Source organism: Lycorma delicatula, chromosome 12 (assembly GCF_047948215.1).
Source record: "Lycorma delicatula isolate Av1 chromosome 12, ASM4794821v1, whole genome shotgun sequence".
Lineage (NCBI taxonomy): Eukaryota > Metazoa > Arthropoda > Insecta > Hemiptera > Fulgoridae > Lycorma > Lycorma delicatula.
This window is the reverse complement of record NC_134466.1, coordinates 23,430,164-23,453,782: the sequence shown is the minus strand read 5'-3', so window position 1 is coordinate 23,453,782 and position 23,619 is coordinate 23,430,164. Positions and strand designations below refer to the sequence as shown.

General features: G+C 28.9%; 1 protein-coding gene across 1 annotated transcript; it reads left to right on the top strand.

The window, feature by feature from the left end:
* Positions 1-167: 167 nt before the first annotated feature.
* Calr (calreticulin) lies at positions 168-22,969 on the top strand. The gene is made up of 9 exons (XM_075380527.1): positions 168-347; positions 7,574-7,678; positions 9,867-10,070; positions 12,987-13,138; positions 14,269-14,465; positions 16,850-16,961; positions 17,680-17,874; positions 20,245-20,400; positions 21,876-22,969. The coding sequence occupies exons 1-9, from the start codon at positions 263-265 to the stop codon at positions 21,900-21,902; spliced, it is 1,233 nt and encodes a 410-aa protein (XP_075236642.1). The 5' UTR covers positions 168-262; the 3' UTR covers positions 21,903-22,969.
* The last annotated feature ends 650 nt before the right edge of the window (positions 22,970-23,619 follow it).

The window sequence follows — 23,619 nt, the reverse complement described above, 5'->3', positions numbered from 1 at the left end:
TTATGACAATAAATATTTATTCAAGATAGTTACTTACAAAAATTATTTTTATTGGTGAAAAATTAAAATATAGTTTTAACAAAAAATATCTTCTTTGTCCGAGCGTGTTGTGGTCTGATTGGCTGTGGTGTTTCGACCAATAGCAGTATTCCATCTGTCTTGTCTGCTGCTTTAGCAGTAAGCTTTCGTTCGGGGTTAATTTATATCTACTTCTCGAGTGAATAAGTATCTTTAGATCGTAAGACATTTTTGTATATTTAGAATGTATTTAACAACTAGTCTCTTAGCTGTACTAGCTATTACGTTTACGCACGCAGAAGTATATTTTGAAGAAACATTTTCTGATTGTAAGTAGCCGGCTTTATTAATTTTTCAACTTTGTATTGTTAGAAAATTTTGTTAGACATAATTTTCCTAAAAAAAAAAAAACAGTAATGTAATTTGCCTACGTATGTGGATAACTGGACAATATTGATAATACATGATCTTATTTAGTTTTATATTACTGGAATCATTATCAGATGATTAAAAATGCTGGATATTTTCTTGGTTTGCTGTCGCAAAGCTGCAATATTTTTTATAAAATCTCCGCAATCTGCAATTCCAGTTCATACCAATTATTTTATAGCAACCTAAATATTTGTCACTGTTAAAAGTAACTTTTGCAGTTTGTACATCTTTTTTGCCGATTCTAATTGGAGATTTATTAGTAAACGTGGATTGACATATTAGAAAGTTTTAGTATGATACCTGTTATGTTATGTGTTTATAGTCTTCAACTAGCCTATAATTTCTTAACTTGTTTTCCCTGTCATTAAGGCCTTTCAGCATTATGGAAAAAGTGTAAAGTATAAAAAAAATAATTTGGTTAAAGGCATTTGTACAGAACAATATAAGATTTGGCATTAAGTAAGTATGTAAAGATTTTATTTTTGTACCATCTATTATTAGATTTCTTCATTAGGCTTGTCAAAAATAAAGAATTGTATTTGTAATCCTGATTTTCAAGTTGTGTAATAACAACTCAATTAGTAATAGTAATTGTAATAATTAATAACTAGTCAAATAGGTTTAATAGCACTAAACCAAGACATTTTGTTATTCTACATGAAACTTCAAAGACTGAGTTTTCTTTTATTATTCAATCATTTTTATTATTAATCTAGTAGAAAAGTATATCTGCAACAAAGAAGTTGTAAGTTTGTATACTCTATATAACCTTGATACTCTAGGCTTTCTGTACTTACATTCAGAATAAAATAATATCCTTAATGAATGTCTGTATTTCATTAAGCTTATCTTGTTACATTCCAGAAAAGTTATACTTTTATGATTAAGGAAATGTATGTCATAAATTAGGTATCTACCCTATGCATCATGATACATCATTAATTTTTGTGATATTCATTTGATAATTGAAATATAGCTTTATCATGAGAACTTAGTTAAGATTGATGAATCCAATATTCTAGAATTTTTAGGTTTAGACATATTGGTTAAAATTGAAAAAGTGGGAGTACCAATTGGAGGTTGCTTTAGTGAGTTGACTGATGATTGCAGTAATTTATTTTATTCAATGGTTGGACCCTTAAACATAGATTCAAGGGTTAAATTTTGTTGTATGCCTGGCAACTTCTAATATGCTGTGCAGTTTTATCTACTATAACTTTGTTTACTATTCTTGAATCATTTGACTAGTTCAAATGTGATGCAGCTCTCCAAGATTCCCTTTCTAGTGTCAGTCATTTCATTTCGGTATATGCCCTACATTCTACATCTCTAACAATTACATGTCTACCTGCACAATTTTTCCTGTTTACCTATCCCTCCAATATCATATTCCAGGCTGACTTACGATGTGGCCTTTAAGTTTGCCTCCTCTTTTAGTTATATTTTTCCAAGTGTTCTTTCTTCATCATTTTGCTGAAACACCTCTTTTTTGTCACTTTATCCACCCATCTGATTTTTAACACCATCCTATAGCACCTCATATCAAAAGCTTCTAATTTTTTCTTCTCAGATACACCAATTGTCCAAATTTTTACAAGCTGCTCTCCAAATATATACTTTAAAAAATGCTTTCCCGATGTTTAAATTAATTTTTGATGTACAAGTAAATTATATTTCTGGCTGAATGCTCGTTTCGCCTGTGCTATTCAGCATTATATCACTCTTGCTTCATCTATCTTTAGTAATTCTACTTCCCAAATAACAAAGTTCTTCTATCTCCATAGAATTTGTCATCCTATTTTTAAATTCAGTGGTCCATCTATTTTATTTTTGCTACATTTCATTACTTTTGTTATGTTCTTGTTTATTTTCATGTGGTAGTTCTTGCGTAGGACTTATCCATGTCATTCATTGTTTCTTCTAAAAATTTTTTACGCCCAGTTAGAACTACTATATCATAAGCAAATCATAGCATCTTTAGCTTTTTACCTTGCACTGTTACTCCAGATCTAAATTGTTCTTTAACATAATTAACTGCTAGTAATATGTAAAGATTAAAAAATAACAGGGATAGGGAACATCCTTGTGTGATTACCTTTGATTACTATTGCAGTTTGGTTCCTGTAATGTAATTGTTCTGTATTCTTCATGTTTGTTGGGTCATGCTTTCTTTAGTTTCATGACAATAACACTCTTTTTGAATCCTGATGGAACCTCCCCCTTTTTGTAAATATTACACACCACTTTGTGTAATCCATCTTATCACTTCCTCACCTACACTATGCAGTTATTCCATCTATCCTACAAGCCTTTCTGCCATTCCAATCCTTCAATGCTCTATTAAATTCAGATCTCAGTATTGTATCTTCCTTTTTGACTTCTTCCTCTGCTTCACTTTTACTTCATTTCCTCTGCTTAACTTCAATATATTCCACCAACCCATCAACTGTTTTTTCATATTATCTATTGGTGTACCATCTTTATTTTACACATTATTAGATTTTAACTTTCATACCATAAAATTCTCTAAAACTTTCCTCTATGCTTCACTTATTTTACCAATGATAATTTCTCTAACTCTTTAATTTAATCCAACCTTCTTTTGCTAATTTGCGCTTCGTATTTTTAGTATTTCTTAATTGTTGATAGTTCCCTTTACCTTTTTCATCACTAGCATCTTTATACTTTTTACGCTCATCCATCAGTTGCAATATATTCTCTGGTATCCAAGGTTTTGTACCAGTTCTATTTGTTCCGCCTAAATTTGTTTCTGCTGATTTAAGAACTTCCATTTTAACATTCTCCCATTCTTCTTCTACATTTTCTATGAAGAAGAAAATTTTCTTGCCATGCCCTCCTTAAAAATCTTCTTTACATCCTCTTCTTCAAGCTTCTCTAAATTCCACCGATTTATCTGACCTTTTCAGGTTTTTAAACCCCAATCTACATTTCATTATCACTAAATTATGGCCACTGTCTGTGTCTGCTCCTGGATATGCTTTACAGTGGACAAGTTGATTTCTAAATCTTTGTTTAACCATTATATATTCTATCTGATACTTTGCAGTATTGCCCAGCTTTTTCCATGTATCCATTCTATTATGCCAATGGGTGTTGACAATTGCTAATTTATACTTTGTGCATAGCTCAATAAGTCAGCCCCCTCTTCATTTTTTTCGTCCAACCTGTATTTGCCCACAGTATTTTCTTCCTCGCCTTATCTGATGCTTGCATTCCAGTCTCCAACTATTATTAAATTTTTATCCTATTATGTATTAAATTGCTTTGTCAATTTCTTCGTATACACACTACCTCATCATCATTATTATTAAGTTATACAGGTTAGCCTGTAGTTTCTAAAATGAAATGAAACAAAAAAAAATAAAAAATTTTTCTAAGGCTATACTATTTATTATCGGTAAACATATTTTACCTAACGGCAGACCATCCTGCCAAGATTCTGGACAGTGAAATAATGATATCCCATATAGAAAAACAAAGAATTACAGATCACCTGCTCAGACTTTGCCGTTTTATTATGGGAATATATTGCCTTTCATTGGATGAATACACCTGGCTGTATTAACTAAATATAAAACAAATGTTATGTAAATTTTAGGCCCATTACCATAGTCATCTGAAAATTCAGAAATGAGACTGTGAAGGCTTCAGTCTTTCACTGTACAAGATTTATCATATGACAAATCTTAAACTACTACATCTGCATTTTTCTGGAGTCCCTTTAAATCTGTGGAATTGAAAGTTTTGACACTACACTCATGTTACATGTTTAGTAACAAATTAACCATTACAGAAAGCAGTTGTCATTTTTTTCTTTTATTTCCCATGTTTAAACTAACTAGAAGGAGAGGTTTTTTTTTAATGAATCCATTAAAGAATGTAAATATATTAAATATGCATTTATGTAATAATGCCTTTATTATTTTTAATTACTTCCATTATCAATTACCCATGTAGCATACTGTTGTTTCATATTATACGCAGTAAAAAATTAAACTTAGATATATATTGTAACCTGTATGTATTTCTTTCCGTTATTATTTATTTGTGTTGTTAGTTTCTATTAATAATATAAATATTCAAGTTTACAGAATTCTCTATCTTTGTAATGAGGACAAAAAGTAATCATTTTAGACTGGTAACAAGTGATTACAATTAATATGTTTTGCTATATATATATATATATATACATATACTTAAAAAATTATATATGTAAGCATGTATTGACCATTAAATGAACAGTGGTTTTTTATTGTCTCTTTTTAAGTATATGTCTTTGTTATTGTAACTTTTTATTATAATTTTTTATTTTTAATCATTTACTTTTTACTGATTATAAATATACTGTTTTATTATATTACATTTAAAAAAAGTTTTATTTCTTTAGATTTTATTAGGTATAAGAATTTTTATCACTGCTTTAATTTAAAATAATTAAACATTTTTAAATTGTTAAATTACGTATTGTTTATACAATTGCTTTCAATGAAGTTCAGTTCTTTTTTTTTTTTTTACACCTGTTAGTAAATGATGAATTGTTAGATCAATCAGTACAAATAGATTATACAAACTTGTATAATCACCGGAAAATGATTATCAACTATACTGAAAAAATGAACTATTATGATTTGAAAGTAAACTTCTTATTTCTCCTTTTATGTATTTACATCAATTATTACCCCCACTCCACTACCTTGCTTGTTCACCCACACAACTGTGTTAAATTTTTTTTATACGTTAATCAGTTTTCCCTGTTAATAATATTACAGTTTTATTTATAAGCGATTTTGTTTATTGAATCTCAAGTTTGCTTTTACTGACTACTATTTAAATCATATTTGAAACCCTTTTGTGCCACTAAATGTATGTTAAAAAAGGAAAGATGTTGTTGTTCATTCAGTTTCTCCTCACTAACTTTCATATTTCTCAAATAGCTAGGAAGCTGAGATTTTGTCTAGTTATTTCTGAAGTGGTCTTCAAGAAATGAGAGCAAAATTTTTAAAAACTGAATTTCTGAAAGTTTGATTTGTAAGTTTTCTGAAAAATTTTGATTGAAAGTTGTCTTTTTACATAATTGAAGAACTTGAGCTTATAAATGTATCGTGCATCAATATACAAACAATATTTTGTTGATAACCAGTCAAAATGAAAAAGAAGAAGATTTGAGAATAGGACAAATTAAACTTAATTTTCTATTATTTTAGAAATGTTGATTGATTTTTCTTTTCATCTTTACCCTAAACTAGTATTTAGATAAGTAGCCTCTCTTTTTCCTGTTAAGCCTCCGGTAACTACTGTTTAGATAATTCTTCAGAGGATGATATGTATGAGTGTAAATGAAGTGTAGTCTTGTACATTCTCAGTTCGACCATTCCTGAGATGTGTGGTTAATTGACACCCAACCACCAAAGAACACCGGTATCCACGATCTAGTATTCAGATCCATGTAAAAATAGCTGGCTTTACTACGACTTGAACGCTGTAACTCTCGACTTTTGAAATCAGCTGATTTGGGAAGACGCGTTAACCATTAGACCAACCCGATGGGTTAGTTAAGTAGCCTGGAAACTTCTATCCAATCATGATGAAAGCCTCATACTTGTTTGTCACGTAATATAAATTAACTGTGTCTTGTCATTAAATGTCCTATAATGTTTATAAAATTTACTGTATTTGTATGAGGTTAATGTAATTACAATTATTTATAATAAAAGTAAATGATTGGGTGCTGCTGTCATAATGATGGGTTGAGCAGAGAAAATGCATGTTTTTTAAACCACTAGTACTCGGCGACTAGTAGTGGTATTAACCTTTGGCGGACATCTCAGACGATACAGTTTCAGTTGCTATGGAGCGTAGAACATCCTGTGTTTGTTGTTGTGCAGTTTTTTTTTTTAGAAACAGTGATTTTGTGGTCACAGTTCAACATCTTTTGTCAAATATCGAGGTGCAATTCCAGATCGAAACACCATACTCAAATAAATCTGTGATGAAGAAAAAAACCATTGGCCTTCTCCATTCAGTCTGAACTCTAGAAAACGTAGGTGGAGTGAGAAGGGCAGTTCTTGCTAGTCCGAAACGATCCACTAGGTGACAGGCTGTAGCGTTGGGTATGTCACATTGCTCGCTTCATTGCATTTTACATGGTGATCTCAATTTTCACTTATACAAAATAATGATTCTCCAGAGCAGCTAATTGAAAGGGATTTTGTGGCAAAATGAACACCATTCTTCACAGAAGATTCAAACATCCTAATAATAATGATTGACAAAGCCTATTTCCATCAGGATGGCTATGTTTATGTACAGATCTGTTGATACTCTGGTGGCAGAGAACTCATGTGAAGTACACCAAAAGACTTTGCACAACTCAAAAGTAACAGTGTGGTGTTGTTTTTCTCAGGTAAAGATTGTTTGTCCTTACTTTTTTGAAAAGGGGGACATTTCAAAACAGTGCTACATCAATATGTTATACAACTTCCTGCATCCAAAACTGGAAAGACATCCGGTGAACATGAGAGAAATGTGGTTCTAACAGGATGGTGCCACAGCTAATACAGCAAGAACATCAATTGTGGCTTTACAGATGTTTCCTAGACAAGTCATTTTAAAATTTGGCAATGTTTCTTGGCCCCCACACTCTCCCGATCTATCGATTTGTTACTTTTTTTTGTTAGAGTACATGAACAAGCCACACACAATCAAAAATCTGAAAATTTCCATTCGTCAAGAAATTGATGCTGTGTCGAATGAAATGTTAGAGAAAGCCGTGCAGAGCTTTGAAGAGAGGCTCTGAATTTGCAACCGACATTACAGATTTTATTTTACTGACATTATTTTCCAAACCTAATTAAGGTTTGTTGATTTCAAAATGCAATAAAAATATATTTATGTAATGTAAAAAAAATTTTTCTACAATTAAAATAACAGAAGTTATTAAAACAACTTATTCAGTAGTTAAAACAACTGTTTCCTCAGCTCCAACCTTTATAATTTATATATTCAGTTATTTTTTACATGTGGATTGTATTGTATGTTTTCAGGTTTATTAATATTTATTTTCTTTGAACTGCAGATGTGTTTTAATTTTTTCTTGTTTTAGCTTCCTGGGAACAAAATTGGGTTTATTCGGAACATCCAGGAAAAGAATTTGGAAAATTTACGTGGACAGCGGGAAAATTTTATAATGATCCAGAAAAAGACAAAGGTGAGAAGAACAAGTAATTGATATCAGTAGAAATAAATTGAAAAACTAGTAATTAACAGAAAAATAACTAATATATATATATTAAAAACTTGCATTCTACTGTATTAGGTTTATAAGCTGAAAAAATGACAGAAATCTTTTCTGTGATTATGTTTCTTATGGATCAAATTATTCTTTTTTATAATTATTTTCTAATTTTAGATTTTAATTTATTTTTATTGATACAATTAATTGAAGAAAATACAAATAAATTATAAAATGAGAAGATATTGGTGAAGTATTTAAATCTTTCTTCAGGATAAGTTTGGACATTGTTATTAAACATTTGAAGTTTAACTTGTTAACTGTACGTCTTTTCTGGGCACAGGGTAACAGCTAATAAGACCTTACAACTTTGCACTTCCATACCACTTGTAATGTTTCAGGAAATAGCATCCTTGAAATTGAAGGATGTAAAGTAAGAATAGGTTGCTAACCTAACCAAAGTGCATTTATAGCATTTTGTGCTGTTGACATTTGTTAATAGTTTATTAAAAAAACCATAGAGAGAGATGATACAGTTCCAAGAATTAAATTACAGTAACTTGAGTTGTTTTTTTTTTAATTTTACGGTTTCACTTTTCATTTTGCCTCAAGAAAGAACATGTTAAATTTGAATCTACTAAACAGTATAAATATATTGGTGTACTGTAGATGCAGTTCATCAAAGCCCTGGATCCTTCAAGGATCCAAGTTTGGGTGGTATATGGCTTAATCCATAAGCTATCTGTAAACTTTGAAAAGTGGATCTCATATCGTGGACAGTAAGTTTCCTCTGTGTTGACAGTTGAGATTTGGAATCATTTTATTTGTGAAATGATAAAGAAAGACTTTTGTTTTAAAGCCAGGGATGGGTCTAGATCAGCTGTGCTTAAGCCAAACTGTTAGAGAAGATTAGTCTCGTTCATGGAACCAGACTTGGATGATGGTGATTGCATTATGGGTTTAATTCCTTACTGGTCTTTGACAGAATATTCTGATGTACATGATTTGTAGGAATATTCCAAATCTGGATTTAATTCATTCTCTGTCACAATATTTTGTTGTTTTTAGTAGTATCCTGCAATGGTAGCTAATTTTAATACAGTGTAGAGTGAGGGATTTTTATGTGTTTTGATCATAATCAGCTGACTTACTGTAATAGTGAATTGTTTATTTACAGTATTATATAGTCAGACTCTGAGCACTACGTCTTTTATATTGCAAAATTCTATATATAATTATGTAAATATTTTGTATATACTTGTGAAGGAAATATTGTGTGTGTATGTAATAAATACATTTTGCATGCAAAACAATTGTTTTTAAATTACATATTAGGTCATTATTAGTCAAAAGTACATATATTAAACTGATAACATTTATTTTTGTTAAAAATTAAACCGGTAAGGGATTAGTGGATGACAAATTACCAGGCAAATTTTTCCCCTCTGGATCAGTTTGTCATTCCTATGCCATACTTTTGTAGAGGCGAACTTCACAATGATGTTCTCAAATCTCTAATGCAGGCATTCAGATTCAAGTAACAATGTATGTTTAACCACTCTCAAAATCTGGTTTTTGAAAAGTACAGCGATTTCACTTGATACCAGTATTACAGTGGGAAAAATGTTATTTTTTTAGCTTTATCAGAATAAGAAATATTGTAATGTTTTATTATGTAGTCGCTGGTTTCTGTTATTTTTTTAACCTACACTTTAATGCATTTTTCATAGCAAGGATAAGAGTCATTACTCTTATCTGTTATTCTGTTAACAGAATAGATGATGTTAGTTACTGTGTATGGCATGTAGCATACATTAAAAAGAGGGAAATTCTCATTTCCTCATTTATTAAACCCAATTCGGTGTTAATACAATTCACCATGTTACGAGTAACTTAATTTGAATTATATGTTATGTATCTACATGTCTGCGGCGTATCAGAGATATTTTTGTTGCTCAACACATTTGCGACTGAATAATCTGTCCTCCTTTATTACAAAAGAACTTAACATGTTTGATAAAATTATAGAAGAATCCTTTCATAATAAATATTTTGTTCACTTTTGTTTTAAAAAGTGTATTTTGTGTCTCCACAGTGTTATATAATTATGTCCATAATAATACATTATTTATCAGTTAAATTATATGTTATTTATTTGTTGTAGGAATTCAAACATCACAAGACGCTAGGTTCTATGCACTTTCAAGAAAGTTTCCTTCATTTAGCAATAAAGATAAACCATTAGTAGTACAATTTAGGGTTAAACATGAACAAAACATTGATTGTGGTGGTGGTTACGTGAAGGTGTTTGACTCTTCATTGGAACAAGAGGATATGCATGGTGAAACACCATATCTTATTATGTTTGGTAAGAATATTTTTAAATGTTTAAATATGTTAATTTCTAATATATGTAAATTATATAATTTTTATCATTCATTCATTTACATTACTTATTTTTCAGTAGAAAAGATAATGTTTGTTTTAAAAATAGTTAATAATACCTTTCTCTTTTTTTCTCCTTAAATCACTTGTTAACTTTTTTCATGGTATTCTCCATTCAGTTTTATTCTTATATATAAGAATAAAATTTTCTATTATAGAAAAGTACCAACTAAACAAAAATACTTAAATCAGTTAATCATTAAAAAGAGGTATTTCACTATTCTGTACTAATCTTTTACTTGCTACATCAGGGTTTGTGTTTTTTTCCAATCTTTTTGTTCTTGTTCAGTTTTTATCTTCACATATCCTCAATTTCTAAATTAATATAAACCTGGATATTTTAAATTTGTCTTTCCATGTTGACTCCTTAAGGAACTTTATTGTTTTTATGTTTTCTGATTGCCTTCTATTGAGCAGTCTCCCTTCCATAGTTCTGATCGTGGAAATATTTTACCTCTGAAATATTTCATTCAAGAAAAAGTCATCAAAATAATTTAATAAAAAAGAAAAGGAGTGAAGGGAATATTTTCCTCTGAGCGTGTAACTGAAGTTTTCTATGACTTTTCAGCTTTGGAGTACAGAAATCCTAAAATAGGTAAGATTTTAAGTTTTTGTTTAGGCTCATATCAGCTCTCAGTTATTGGCACCCTCAATTATTACTGGAAGGACTGCTTTCTTCTTTCAGGAATTATTTCTTTGCCAGGCGGTGCTGTACAAAAGCGCTCATTATGGTAGGAGAGTATGGCTATTTGCTTTTCTGTCTTCCCCCTACCTACAGAATGTAATTATTTTATTTAAATAATTTTCAGTTGTTTTTTTTTACCTTCCTGTTTAATCGAATTGTAATTGCTGTTGTTTTCATATACGCTGTAAAGTTACATTACAGATAGCTATTTCAGGAAGATTATCAATTCTTGCATGAATTATCTAATTTCTCACAAAGATAGGTTTGCAGGTAACCATCAAAAATAGGTTTCTGTCACCAGTATCCTTTAGATACTTTAGTGAACATGACTTCATAGTTGATTAAAAGACATAAAGTAATGGATTGGGAAAAGTGTTTAGTGCTTGATTGTCGTTATTACAGATATGCAACTATAATCTGTAAGCATTCTAAAGACAACTTCCTGTGGAAATTAAACATTTTGTGTCAAATATTTCTTTCTAATAGTAGAAATTTAAAAACTTTAAACTAAGATAGATATATACGAGGGAGTGTCCAAAATTATCTGAAATTCTTTTTATTTATGTATTTATTTATAAAAAACTCTTAAAGTCGCTTTCAAAATACTCTCCATTATAGCTAAAACATTTGTCCATTTTAAAATTTTTTTAAATTCATCTGTTGTGATGAGCACTTTTTGTCTTATTATTCCTCACCTTATCCATGTAGGCAAAATGCTTTCCTTTCAGGTTTCTCTCCATTCAAGGGAACAATAAAAAAAAATTGCTTAGAGCTAAATTACGTGAATAATAATGTGGTGGGGAAAGGGAGTCGTGCAATTAAAAATTTGCGCACGAGATCTGTGTGAGCAGATGCATTGTCATGTTGGAAAAACCAGTTGTCCGTCTACCACAAGCTGGTTTTTTTTTTTTTTGCTGCAAACTGTTGTGTACTTTTCTCAGAACCTCTATGTCTGACCTGGTGGAATGAATTCTGAATGCACCACCTCTCTCATTTCAAAAAACAAATGAACATTGTCTTTATGTTTGACTTGTCTTTGCTACTTTTTTTGGGCAGGGCGATGTTGGAATCTTTTACCTTTTACTGATTTTTCGGGGTCATGTATCCATAGTACAATGATTCTATCACCAGTATCAGAAGAGAAATCTGGGCTGATTTGGGATTGTTTTTTCAAAGCATAGCTTGCTTCTAAGCGACCCTCTTTTTTTTTGAGCAGAGGACCCTTCTCATACCTAAATCTTCCCGATAGAATTCACTGAACTTTTCAAATTCTTCACTGGTGTGTTGTCAGCCTTTGAGTATAATTGCGTGAATTTTTTCTACGTTTTCATCTATTCAGGAAGTTGAATGATGACTAGAATGAGATCAGTCATCAACATTTAACCTTTTTTGAAATGCAAAAACCATCGCGCAACTGAGTTTTTCCCCAACAGTATTCTTGTAAGCTGTTTTCAACATCACAATAGTTCTGCGGCATTTTTCCCAAGCAGAAAGCAAACTTTCATGGCGGCACGGCACGCTGTTCATTAAAATCTACCATGATAAAAAAAAGAAGCAGACAAAACAGCTTTCACCAAAAAATTCACAGAGGTCAGACGTAACCTTCCAAGCTGACACCGCTTGGCAGACTGGCATGGAGAAAGTTCTTGAAAGAGAACCAAATACTACAAAAGCACCTAGTACAATGCCATACCAGTTATTTTTTTATATCCCCTCTAATAAATGTGATTTATTGTTGGGTATATTTATATTTCAACATTGAGAGTTGTAAAATGTAAAAATAGTAAAGCAAGATCTTAGTGGTGCGGCATTAACAAAAAAACTTTGTTCATGATTACAAAAAAACAACAGCTGTATGCAACAAAGCAGAGTGACATGATTTAAAGAATGTGAAAGCAAAATTGACTGTGTAGTTAGTTGAATTAAATTTCAAGTGAAATTCAGTTAGTTGCCTATACTAATATCAGAAATAAATAATCTTTTTCACTCAGAAAACATGTAATAAATACATATTGAACAAATTTATTTATTTTTTTTAAATATTAAATAAATATAAACTTTTTTTATTCTCACTTTTTTTAATTAATCTTTTGGTTCTAAAAGATTAAAATTTAAATTTTTTTAAATTTAAAAAAATACAAATTTCTTTTGCAGGTCCAGATATTTGTGGTCCAGGTACAAAAAAAGTTCATGTAATTTTTAGTTACAAGGGTAAAAACCATTTAATCAACAAGGATATCCGTTGTAAAGATGATGTTTACTCGCATATCTACACTCTTATTGTGAGACCAGATAACACATATGAGGTAAAATAAAGTTATTTTAGCAGAAGGGTTTATTATTTTATTTCAGATTGCAACCAGTTTGTTAGCTTTGTATATATATTAAATGAAAATTTAAACCTGAATGAACTAAACAGTTTTATATATATATATATATATTGACAATATGTAACTTAATGAATCCTTTGTCCTATCAATATCAAACAAAAACCAGTCTTTTCAATAATAGTAAACATACATAATTATAAATATGAACCCCTTTTTTTCATGTATAATTTTGATTGATATGATTTTCTTCAGTTGCACTAGTTCATTAGTGCTAATGTTTTTCATTGCTATTCCAGCTGAAATTATTTAAAAATATTCATTTGACTCTGAATTTATTTGCAAGTTCATTCATTACATGTCCTTGGTGTTGTCTATGGATTGTCAGTAGTGAATATTACACAAAACTTTCTGCTTTTACTTCAATGAATATTTTCAATTTATCAGTAACCTAGACCTTCTTGCACATAAAAAAGGATTCAGCTTTACTGCAACCAATAATTTCAGCTAAAATAGCATTTTAAAACTGTAGTGCTAGTATTATCAAAGAGACTTTTAAGAATGAGTGAAAAAATGTCTACGTAAATGTAGAACATAGAAGTTTTTTTTGTAGTTTTAAATGTTTTGTAACATTTTAAGAATTACACGTACATTTTTATTATTTAAAATGGCCTTTAACGTTGTTCAGAAAGTATATTGAGAATAATTACAGAATTAGTAAATTGTATAAAAAAATTGTGCTGTATTGTTTACCATGGAACAAGATGTCTATGGGCATGGAACATCTGTGTCTGTAAACCCAACCGCTTGGTTATAAAACCATGTTAAAAATAGTTACGCTACAAGTCATACAGGCTCCAAGTTCTTGTGATAACCTAAACACATTTATTAACTGTTAAGTAATATTACTATATTTAATAATGTATACTCTGTTTTCTTTCAATCATTTGCTTTATCTTGACATTGTGCACTAAAGACACATATTGATTCTTGGTATTGGTAGAGTAAAATAAAACTTAAAACAATAAATATGTTTAAATTATAAAAACAAGTTTGTTTAAACGGTTATAAAAATTGAAACAAAGTTAATTTTTTGTATTTTGTACTAGGTTCTGATCGATAATGAGAAAGTTGAATCTGGTGAATTAGAGAGCGATTGGGACTTCTTACCTCCAAAGAAAATTAAAGATCCTTCTGCCAAGAAACCAGATGACTGGGAAGATAACCCGACAATTGATGATCCTGATGACACGAAACCAGACGATTGGGACAAGCCACAACTCATTCCAGACAAGGATGCTGAGAAGTAAGACTTATTTATTCTGTAGATTATTTACTATTACTGAAAAGTATTTTTTAGCGACTTTTTGAAGGAAAGTACAGTAATACTTTACATCACGTGGAAAGAATGTGGGTTTGAAAATGAATTTTGTTTACATTTTGTTATATGAAGAGAACAAAAATACCACTCACTTAAATTACAGTATCCTTATATATTTATAGGCCTGTGTTTACCATATTGTGACTCAAAAATCTCTAGAAGTTATACATGTGAAAATTTGATGAAGATAGGTTGAGTCATTCTTATGTGCGTTCAATTTAAGGTTGAAAAAATTTGAGAGGCAAGTTAAAAGCGCGGTTCATTATGATGCTAGAACGTTGATGTTTCTTTATTTGCAGTATCTATTGTTAGTGATATTAAACCAAATTAAAATATTAAAATCAAATTAATAAAAAGTCTTTCTTGCATTGAAGTGTGTAACAGTTATTTTTTTAAATTCATTATCCTATTTTGACTTTTGATTTTAATCATGGCCTTTAATTATTACAACATGAGATATAATTATTTTTTTTAGCCATTGTAAATCACATGTAACCAATCTTTTTTTTTCGCTAATAGTTCTTCCTTCTTTTCTTTCATGACAAACAATTAGTGTCGTTTAATCTAGTAACTAATAACTAACAAAATATTTATTTGACATGGATTCTAAAAGTTTGTTTTCCTATTAAAGTCGCTGTATAAATTTAAACATTGCGCGTGTCATGTCACCAGTTTTGTCACTTGAGGACAGCTTTTTTGCTCATGACATCCAAAAAACTGCCACTTAAAAATTTGTTTAATTATGGAACTGGATAAGAATCCTAGCTAGAAACCAAATTAGGGATGATATAGGGATTTAAACAATTGAAGCAGCTCCCAGTTTAGTAACAGATTGTTATAAGGTGAACTAGTTTGGCAATAGTAGTCTGTTTCATACTCATAACTAAGCCAGTTTAATGTTTCTCAGGAATCACCAAATTTATTGTTCCACATGGCTTCCCATGGGGACTGAATGTGAGGCTAGAGTGGTTAGATTATGCAAGCACTTCATATGAGGCTCGACCAATCATCACCATCAACTAGTAACAAACAGGGTGCCCCTGGAGCACTGTTGTGGGAGGTGCAATGGGGTGACTTATATCTCTATTCTTAACATTTGCTTTGCATCTTTTCAATTTTTAAACAATAAGCAACCCAATTGAACAATGATATGAAGATGGATAAGTAAAACAAGGTGTAGTCTTGTACAGACTTGGCCAATGATTCCTGAGATCTGATTAATTGAACTCCCACTCACATTATTATTATTATTATAAAGATTATGATTTTAATCCAATAAATATGTTATGCATTACCAAATTTTTCTCAGATTATATGCAGATACCAAATTAGATTGGTATCTGCTGTCTAGTGTTCAAATCCATGTAAAAGTAACTTATATTTTCTACAATTTGGTCGTCAGAACCTTCAACTTTAAAATCAGCTTTTAAACAGTCTATTAACAACAATTTTAGTACTAGACCAATTTGATGTGTTTTTAATGAATAATATGTCTTTTTATTAGCAATAAAGTCTACGTTTTGCCTTTTAAAAAATAATTTGTTGAAACTAAATAATTACAGAGCTATTGATGACCACTGTTTTATTATCTTTCAAGATAAATTTTCAACTTATTTTTGTTCTTAATATATTGTTGAGTAAATGTAGACTGAATTTCATTAAAAATATTCAATTCATCCCTACAATATAATCTTTATTGAATAACAAAATGTTGGTAGAAAATAAAGCAAGATATGTCATACTGATATTTTGCAAACACTTCCTGGAATGTATAAGGTTTATTTTTTAATTAACATCACAGTATATGCACAATTATTATATGCAAGTAGTTAATATTATAGAGATATGACATTTAAAATATTTTATTTATAGCACATTCTAATTAAAATGCCAGTTCTAATTTTGGAAACCTCTTAAATGAAATGAGTGAAGTATATCTGTACTATTTGAGTGGATATTATAATTTGTTATAAAAAAATTAGGATGACGTAAAGACGTCTGTGAAGTTTCTTATTTTTTTGTTAATTTCTCACATGGATGTATTTTTACAAAATATGTAGCTGTTATTTTGGTGCTTTTTAATAATTTTTTTACAGTAACTGATATTACTTGCCAAAAATTTAATTTTGTTAAAGTTTCATGCACATTTAAACTATTTCAAATGTATGCATCTAACCTCGGTTTGTTCTGCTGACATAATTGGGGCAACAAATTTTATGTTTAAAATGTAATCTTCTCATTACTAATGTTGGAAGAATTTAGATAAGTAACAGGTATTTATTTAAGTATTATTTGTGTTTATTTTGTAGGCCAGAAGATTGGGATGATGAAATGGACGGAGAATGGGAAGCACCAATGGTTAATAATCCAGAGTATAAGGGTGAATGGAAACCAAAACAGATCGATAATCCCAAATACAAGGTATATTACACATTTTTGAGGTGAAAATTTTTATTTAATTTTTTTCAACCCTTGAGTGCCTAATACATTTTGCTATAAAGTGCTAAAAATTTTCAGATAATGGTTAAAAATTAAATTTATCAATTTTTACCTAATTTCCCCTGTTATAAAATTGACTGATGTTTTGTTTCAACTGTGTGTAATTTATAATATTTTCACCTTGCCTGTTTTTAGTTATGCAATTTATTTAGCCTACGATTTATCACTGCAAAGCACGTGCGCACATACACCCACACATACAAATTATACATTAATTTTGTTCTTTTATCTGAAATAGAAAACAAAACTTAGTTAACTATAGAATAAAGTTTAATAAACTCATAGAATTAATTAATTTTCGGTATTCTGTTTTTATTTTACCTGAATCTGAGTTCTTATTATTTACAGCGTTTTATAATTTAAATTAATTAACTAGTTTTTTATTATCATCATTGTTATTCATATATATTTATTAAAACCATTTTACGTCGTACAAATTCAAGAGATTATACATCGATGGTGGATTATCATAAACATGTGTACAACAGAAAGTCATTGGTTCTAAATAATACCAAAACTGAAAATATTATTTCCTAAACGGTTAGTTATTGTTATGCGATGAAACAATGAAAAAACAATATACAATTGAATTCTTAAGACAGATATGAATTAAAGTTTTATTTTAAAATATTTTTTACAGGGACCCTGGATTCATCCTGAAATTGACAACCCAGATTACACACCTGATTCAAACATATATCTGAGAGAAGATATTGCTGCAATTGGTTTTGATTTATGGCAGGTTAAATCTGGTACAATATTTAGTGATGTTCTTATAACCGATGACCCTGAATATGCCAAGAAGGTTACTGAAGAAAAATGGAAACCAATGACTGTAAGTACGAGTTTTTTTATTTATAATTATACATCGACTTTCTAGTGTGCCTTTTATTGTGTATGTAGTTGTAATAAAAATTTAAAAAATTAGTTGACAAATACGGTCTGAAAGTGCCAATTGGTAGATGGTTTATTATTTCATTAAATTGGTTACTATATAAATACCAAATGAAAGAATTATGTGTTAATAAAATACAGTCATTCATATAATATTTTCTAGTTTTATGAGACCGTTCTATTAATTATAGGAGAGATAATTGCCAGAAACATAAGTTGATCATAGACTGAGGTTAGCACATTTGTATACAAGGATAACTGCCCAAAACTGTTCTATTTAATTATAAAACAGTAACGTCTGCTTTAAAAAGTCTTCTGTTGTAATAATTATGTTTTTAAAACTCTTAAGAGAAAAATTCAAAATTTGTATTTCTTTAAGTTGGGTTTTATTACTACTGATATGAAAGAAACTGAATTGTTTTTAAGAGTCAGTATTTACCAGGTTATCAATATTTTTTTACACTTTAGATATGTTTAAAAATAATCAGGTTGACAAAAAAAAATTAACTACATCATGTTGCCATAAAAGAAAAAAGTTGTCTTTAAATAGCAATTTTGAACTGCATAATCAAAAAAATTGAGTTTTTTTTGCCTCGTTGATCAGATTAAGTTATTTGAAAAATGACAAAATGATTAGCAATTTCAGTTAATTTTGCATAAGGAGGTTTTGCATTTTTTCTAACCAATACAGTTTTATCTCGAGTTCTTTTTTTTATCTGCTTTAATAAGGTCATGTAAAACAATTGCAGTTTTAGTTGTCTGTAAAAGTAGACATTTTATTTTCTTGCTTTGAATCATTTATTTTGAACTGCACTATTACAGTATGTATATTGTTTTATATTTTAAATTAACAGGATGAAAAATTGTTATGAAGTAAAGAAAAGATTTCTATTGAAATTACTGACAAAATCATAGCTAAATGCTAGTCAAAAAGGGTACAAGTAGTACAGTCACTGCACGCATACGTAGTACAGTACTTGTCTGTACAGCTGTTTTGCTGTTGAAGCAGCTGTACATAGCTCTTAACTATCGGCCAAGATTACTAACAGTTTTATTAAAACTTTTTTGTTTTCTTCACAATCCTTTTTGTATTCCATTCACTGAAATTATATTTAATATAGTAGTGGTGTTGAAAAAATGTAAATTTAATAAAGCTAAATAAAATTCTTTTTTATGGTGATCATATTGAAATGGAAAATATAAAAACCTGAACAGTAAATTATGTTCTTAATTTATTATAGAACCTCTTTTCATAATAATCTCTTCTATAAAGCTAAAATATTGAAATTGTCATGTAAAAGGTAAAAGATTGATTTTTTATGTCATTTTTTATTAATACTAGTTTTTCTTTAAATAAATTGCCACTCACAAAATAACTCTATATAGAAACAAGAGTTGGTGGTGTGATATAAAACTTTTTTCCACTGATTGTTTCATAAAATGTAGCTCTTAGGTCAGCTGATTGTTTCTTTGTAGTAATGAAGAATGCTAGTTAAGTACATTATGCAGGTTGTATTATTTGTAAATGTACTCATTATAGAGCTTCATCAAAAACTCCACATTTTCTTCTACTGTTTTAAACAAAAAAATAATGTATCATCACAAATTCTTTTTTGTTTGGTATTCAGTTTTGGTACATTTTGCTTGATAAAAGTTTTTTTCATATTTTCTATTTTTGCAATAAAATTACGCAAATCGTGATTGTAAAATTGTATGTAGTTGTGCTTTCATAAAAGAACTGATCTCATTTAATATCATTGAGATTTGTATTTTATACTGTAGTATTTATAAAGATGTCATCTTTAAATATAAGAAACAAAAATACATTCATTTAATTTTTTAAAGGTACAAGGTTTTTGTTTTTTTAATAACTTTGCGAAGTAAAACGCTGAGATCATAAAACTGTTTCTTCAGTCTTATTAATTTGAAGCGGTGTTTTTTTTTTCAGTAGAGCTTTTCTTTTTTCTTTTCATTTTAGGTAACTGCAAAAAATTTGTGGTTAACCAAATCAAATCACCCTCTATTAGAAGTTCCAGGAATAGCCTGAACTTTATTTATAACTAGGTTAAACAATGGAGTTAGTACGAACGAAGGATATATATACTTAAAATTTTCCATAAAACTTGCTCGTCTGCTTTATTATTGCTTTTACAATTGTCCAGTTAGATAAGACAAGTATAAGTATAAGTGATGCTTACCTTTATAATTATTTAGAGTTGAATATTTTTGCTGTCCAGATTATTAATTTTCTTATTGTGTCGTAGTATAACTGTTTTCTGTTAGGTTATATTTTATGCTTTTTCTTTTCTAGGAAGGTGAAAAGAAAATGAAGGATGTACAAGACGAAGAAGAAAGGAAAAAGCGAGAAGCAGAAGTTAAGAAGGACGATGGAGAAGATGAAGACGAGGATGAGGATGAAGATGAAGAAGAAGAAGAAGCCGGAGAGAAACCAGAGACTGGAGAAGAAGTAAGTTTTTCTTCTTAAACGGGTTTTTTTTCATATCAGAAATCATTTTATTAAGATTGTATTTCTAAACCAGGGAGTTTAATGATGCATATACAATCCGTTGTTAGTGAATTCTAATATTCTTGTATTGTAATATTATATATGATGTAATTAGTACTATCTCACAGTTATAGTTATTATTCATAATAAGTATAATTTCTGCCTTATATGTAACATGAGCTTAATTCATCGCTACTCAGAATCCCTTAGCAAGTCTCCCAGTTTAGCTACTGCTGCCGACCAAATAATAGTGGCTCAACCGAATTATGCGATTCCAATTTTTCTTGCGTTATAAATGCTTGAGGTCATTGTGGCAGTATGTTTGATATTTTTCGATCATTTGATTTATCACATATAATAGATGAATTTCTTATTTTCTTGGAACATTTAATTTAAACTTGAAAAATTATTTTTTGGGTCCTGTTTCAATTAAATTTTCATATGTTTTATGTTACGTGATTGTAGCTGATCATGTTTTCTGATTTTTATGAAACAATTCCATTCTCTTATGTAAAATAGTATGAACATAATTTTATAAAACGTTCCATTTTTAAAAAGCAGCAGCTGTGTGTCTTACACAGGTTGCTGTTGATGGAAACAAAGTTTCTCTTTCCAAGCTGTTAACACACTGAAAATGTAATAATTCATTTTTAATGTCGCCAGTTGTTTCTAGTCTCTCAGCAGCTATCTCACTGTTGTATTCTTCATGCATAATATAAGTAATTAATTATCAAATATTGTGTTTTTTATAAATTAATTTTCCCCCTTTTAATGCCTTATTTACAAGAGCAAAAATAGAAGCACGGACTTAATAATGAGTAGATTTATTGGATTATTTATTTAATTTATTCAGTAGATTTATTGCAAATTGATTTCTTATTTTATTAAAATACACTTTTCAAATAGGCCCAGGATGGTTATTAAATGATTATTCTATTATAATTTTTGTTCTAATTTTGAAGTGTATTATTTATACAAGTAAAATAGAGACAAAAAGAAAGACTACTAGATTTACTAAACTTTATGCTGATGCATTTTCAACTTCATTATAGAATCTTACTATCAGCAAAAAACAGGCTTAATTTTCGCTGTTTAATTTGTCATGTATTTTTATAACAAACAGTAGTTACGTAAAAAGAAAGAAAACAATTATATATCTCAAAAAAGGTAAAACACTTATGGGAATATCATGTATTTTATAACCATCTATATAAAAATAATTAAGTGGTTCTAAAAGAACTGTTTTCTTTATGAAATTTTTTTATTTTTGTATTGAATTGTATTTTTTTAATACTACAGATTGACAAGTAGCAAACCAATAAGGTAATTTTAATAGCTGATCGAGAAGTTACAACAACTTGTTTGTTTTAGGAAATGAAATTCTGAAGAAAATGGTATTTGCATTTAAAATAATTTGTATTTGTTTTTTGTTTCAGGATCATGAGCATCATGACGAACTGTAAAATAATGTATTTAAAAAATATATATGAAAAATATGAAGAAAACAAACAAAAAAAATTTTAAAATTATTTATAAAAATTTTTTTATAATAATAAAAGGACAAATTAAAGTAAATAATTAAGGAAAAGAAGACAAACATCAAATTGTGTATGTATGTGTATCTGTGTGTTTGCAAAAAATAAAGAAAACGAAAATAAATTAAAAAAGTGAAATAACTGAAAACCAATAAAGTATGGTTTATGAAGCACATGTTTTAAACGTGTTGTAAAACGTTATGTAAATATATGTTATATATATTTATACATTAAAAACAAAAGAAATGATAAAAAAAGAACTTAGCACAGAGACATTTTTTCTTTACTATTATACATTTCTTTGTATGTTTGGTTGTGAGAGTATTGTACGTTATGTATTATTAATGTAGCGGTTTATTTGTGTGTTGAATGATTTTTGATTTTGTTTGCGTGTAAATTGTATAAATGTGTGCGCGACTGTAAGTGTGTTTGTTTGACCGAGTAAAAGATTTGTATATGAAATTTATATACTAGAGTATAATGAAATTATTGTTAAAAATTAAATAAACCTCCATCAGGCAGTTGTGATAGCCATTTTAGCGCCATTGAAAATATTCTTACGTTTTAAAATTATTATTTATTATTAATTACATTAACAATAATCAATTATCGCAACAAACAAAAAAATAGTTATAATAAATATTTAATATTATAAAAGGGGAATTTTTTAAATAACAATAAATACAATATTTTATCTTAATTTATAGTGTTCCTTTACATTTTTAGTTCCATTTTGGTTGTCACATCTACTGCTTTGCTTAAAACAAGTCTTCTAAAGTAAAATATTGTTGTTATATATATCTATTTATTTTATTTTTCATTCAATTGATTTCTTTGTCTCTCTTTATAGTTTAAAATGTATTTATGTGAAAGTTTTATGATTTTTTCTTTTGCACCTATAAACTTTTTTTCATTTGTTACTCTCTGGTTAATAATGGTTTCCCCTGAAATTTTTTTTGTAAATATTTGATTAATAAAAGAGATATTGAAAAATATTATTTTTTGTTCCATTTATTTTTTATATAATTGTATCATCCAACTACTGTATTTTCCATTGTAGGCAAAAAAATAATATATATATGTATAAACATATATATATATATTTTAAATAAGAGTGATTTTTCAGTTAATTTTTCAATCAAAAGTAAAAAGTATAGTGAATATGATTATCTCTGATCAGAATAAGATGGACCTGAATTCGATACATGGGGCTATAATTATAATAGAGGTCTTAAAGGAAATTTAAATATATATATCAAAAAATTAATAGTACTTATTTATTAGACTGGTTTTTTATTGAATGATATGAATATTCCATCCTTGTTGATTCAATTTTAACCTTGCTTCAAAATACAAGGTGATTCAGGAGGATAGGGCAATACTTTGACAACTCATTCTAGAGGCTAAAAATATAACGAAACTTTTTTGGACCTATGTTTATATGAACTCTTTTCTTATTTTTAGCCTTTAGAATGAGTCGTCAAAAGTATTGCCCTATCACTCTGTATTTATATTTATACTTTAACACGAACAGTATATTAGTCAGAGCATGGAATCTTATTAAAATTACATCGGTGAAGATTTTTTTACAAATGATATTGCGGTGAAAGTTAAGTGGTCAAAAATCAATTTATTTTCAACATAA

Coding starts and splice junctions, on each gene's coding strand:
- Calr (XM_075380527.1), top strand. CDS start 263: ATGTATTTAACAACTAGTCTCTTAGCTGTACTAGCTATTACGTTTACG. Junction 348..7,573: donor TGAAGAAACATTTTCTGATT/GTAAGTAGCCGG, acceptor TTCTTGTTTTAG/CTTCCTGGGAACAAAATTGG. Junction 17,875..20,244: donor AAAAATGGAAACCAATGACT/GTAAGTACGAGT, acceptor TTTCTTTTCTAG/GAAGGTGAAAAGAAAATGAA.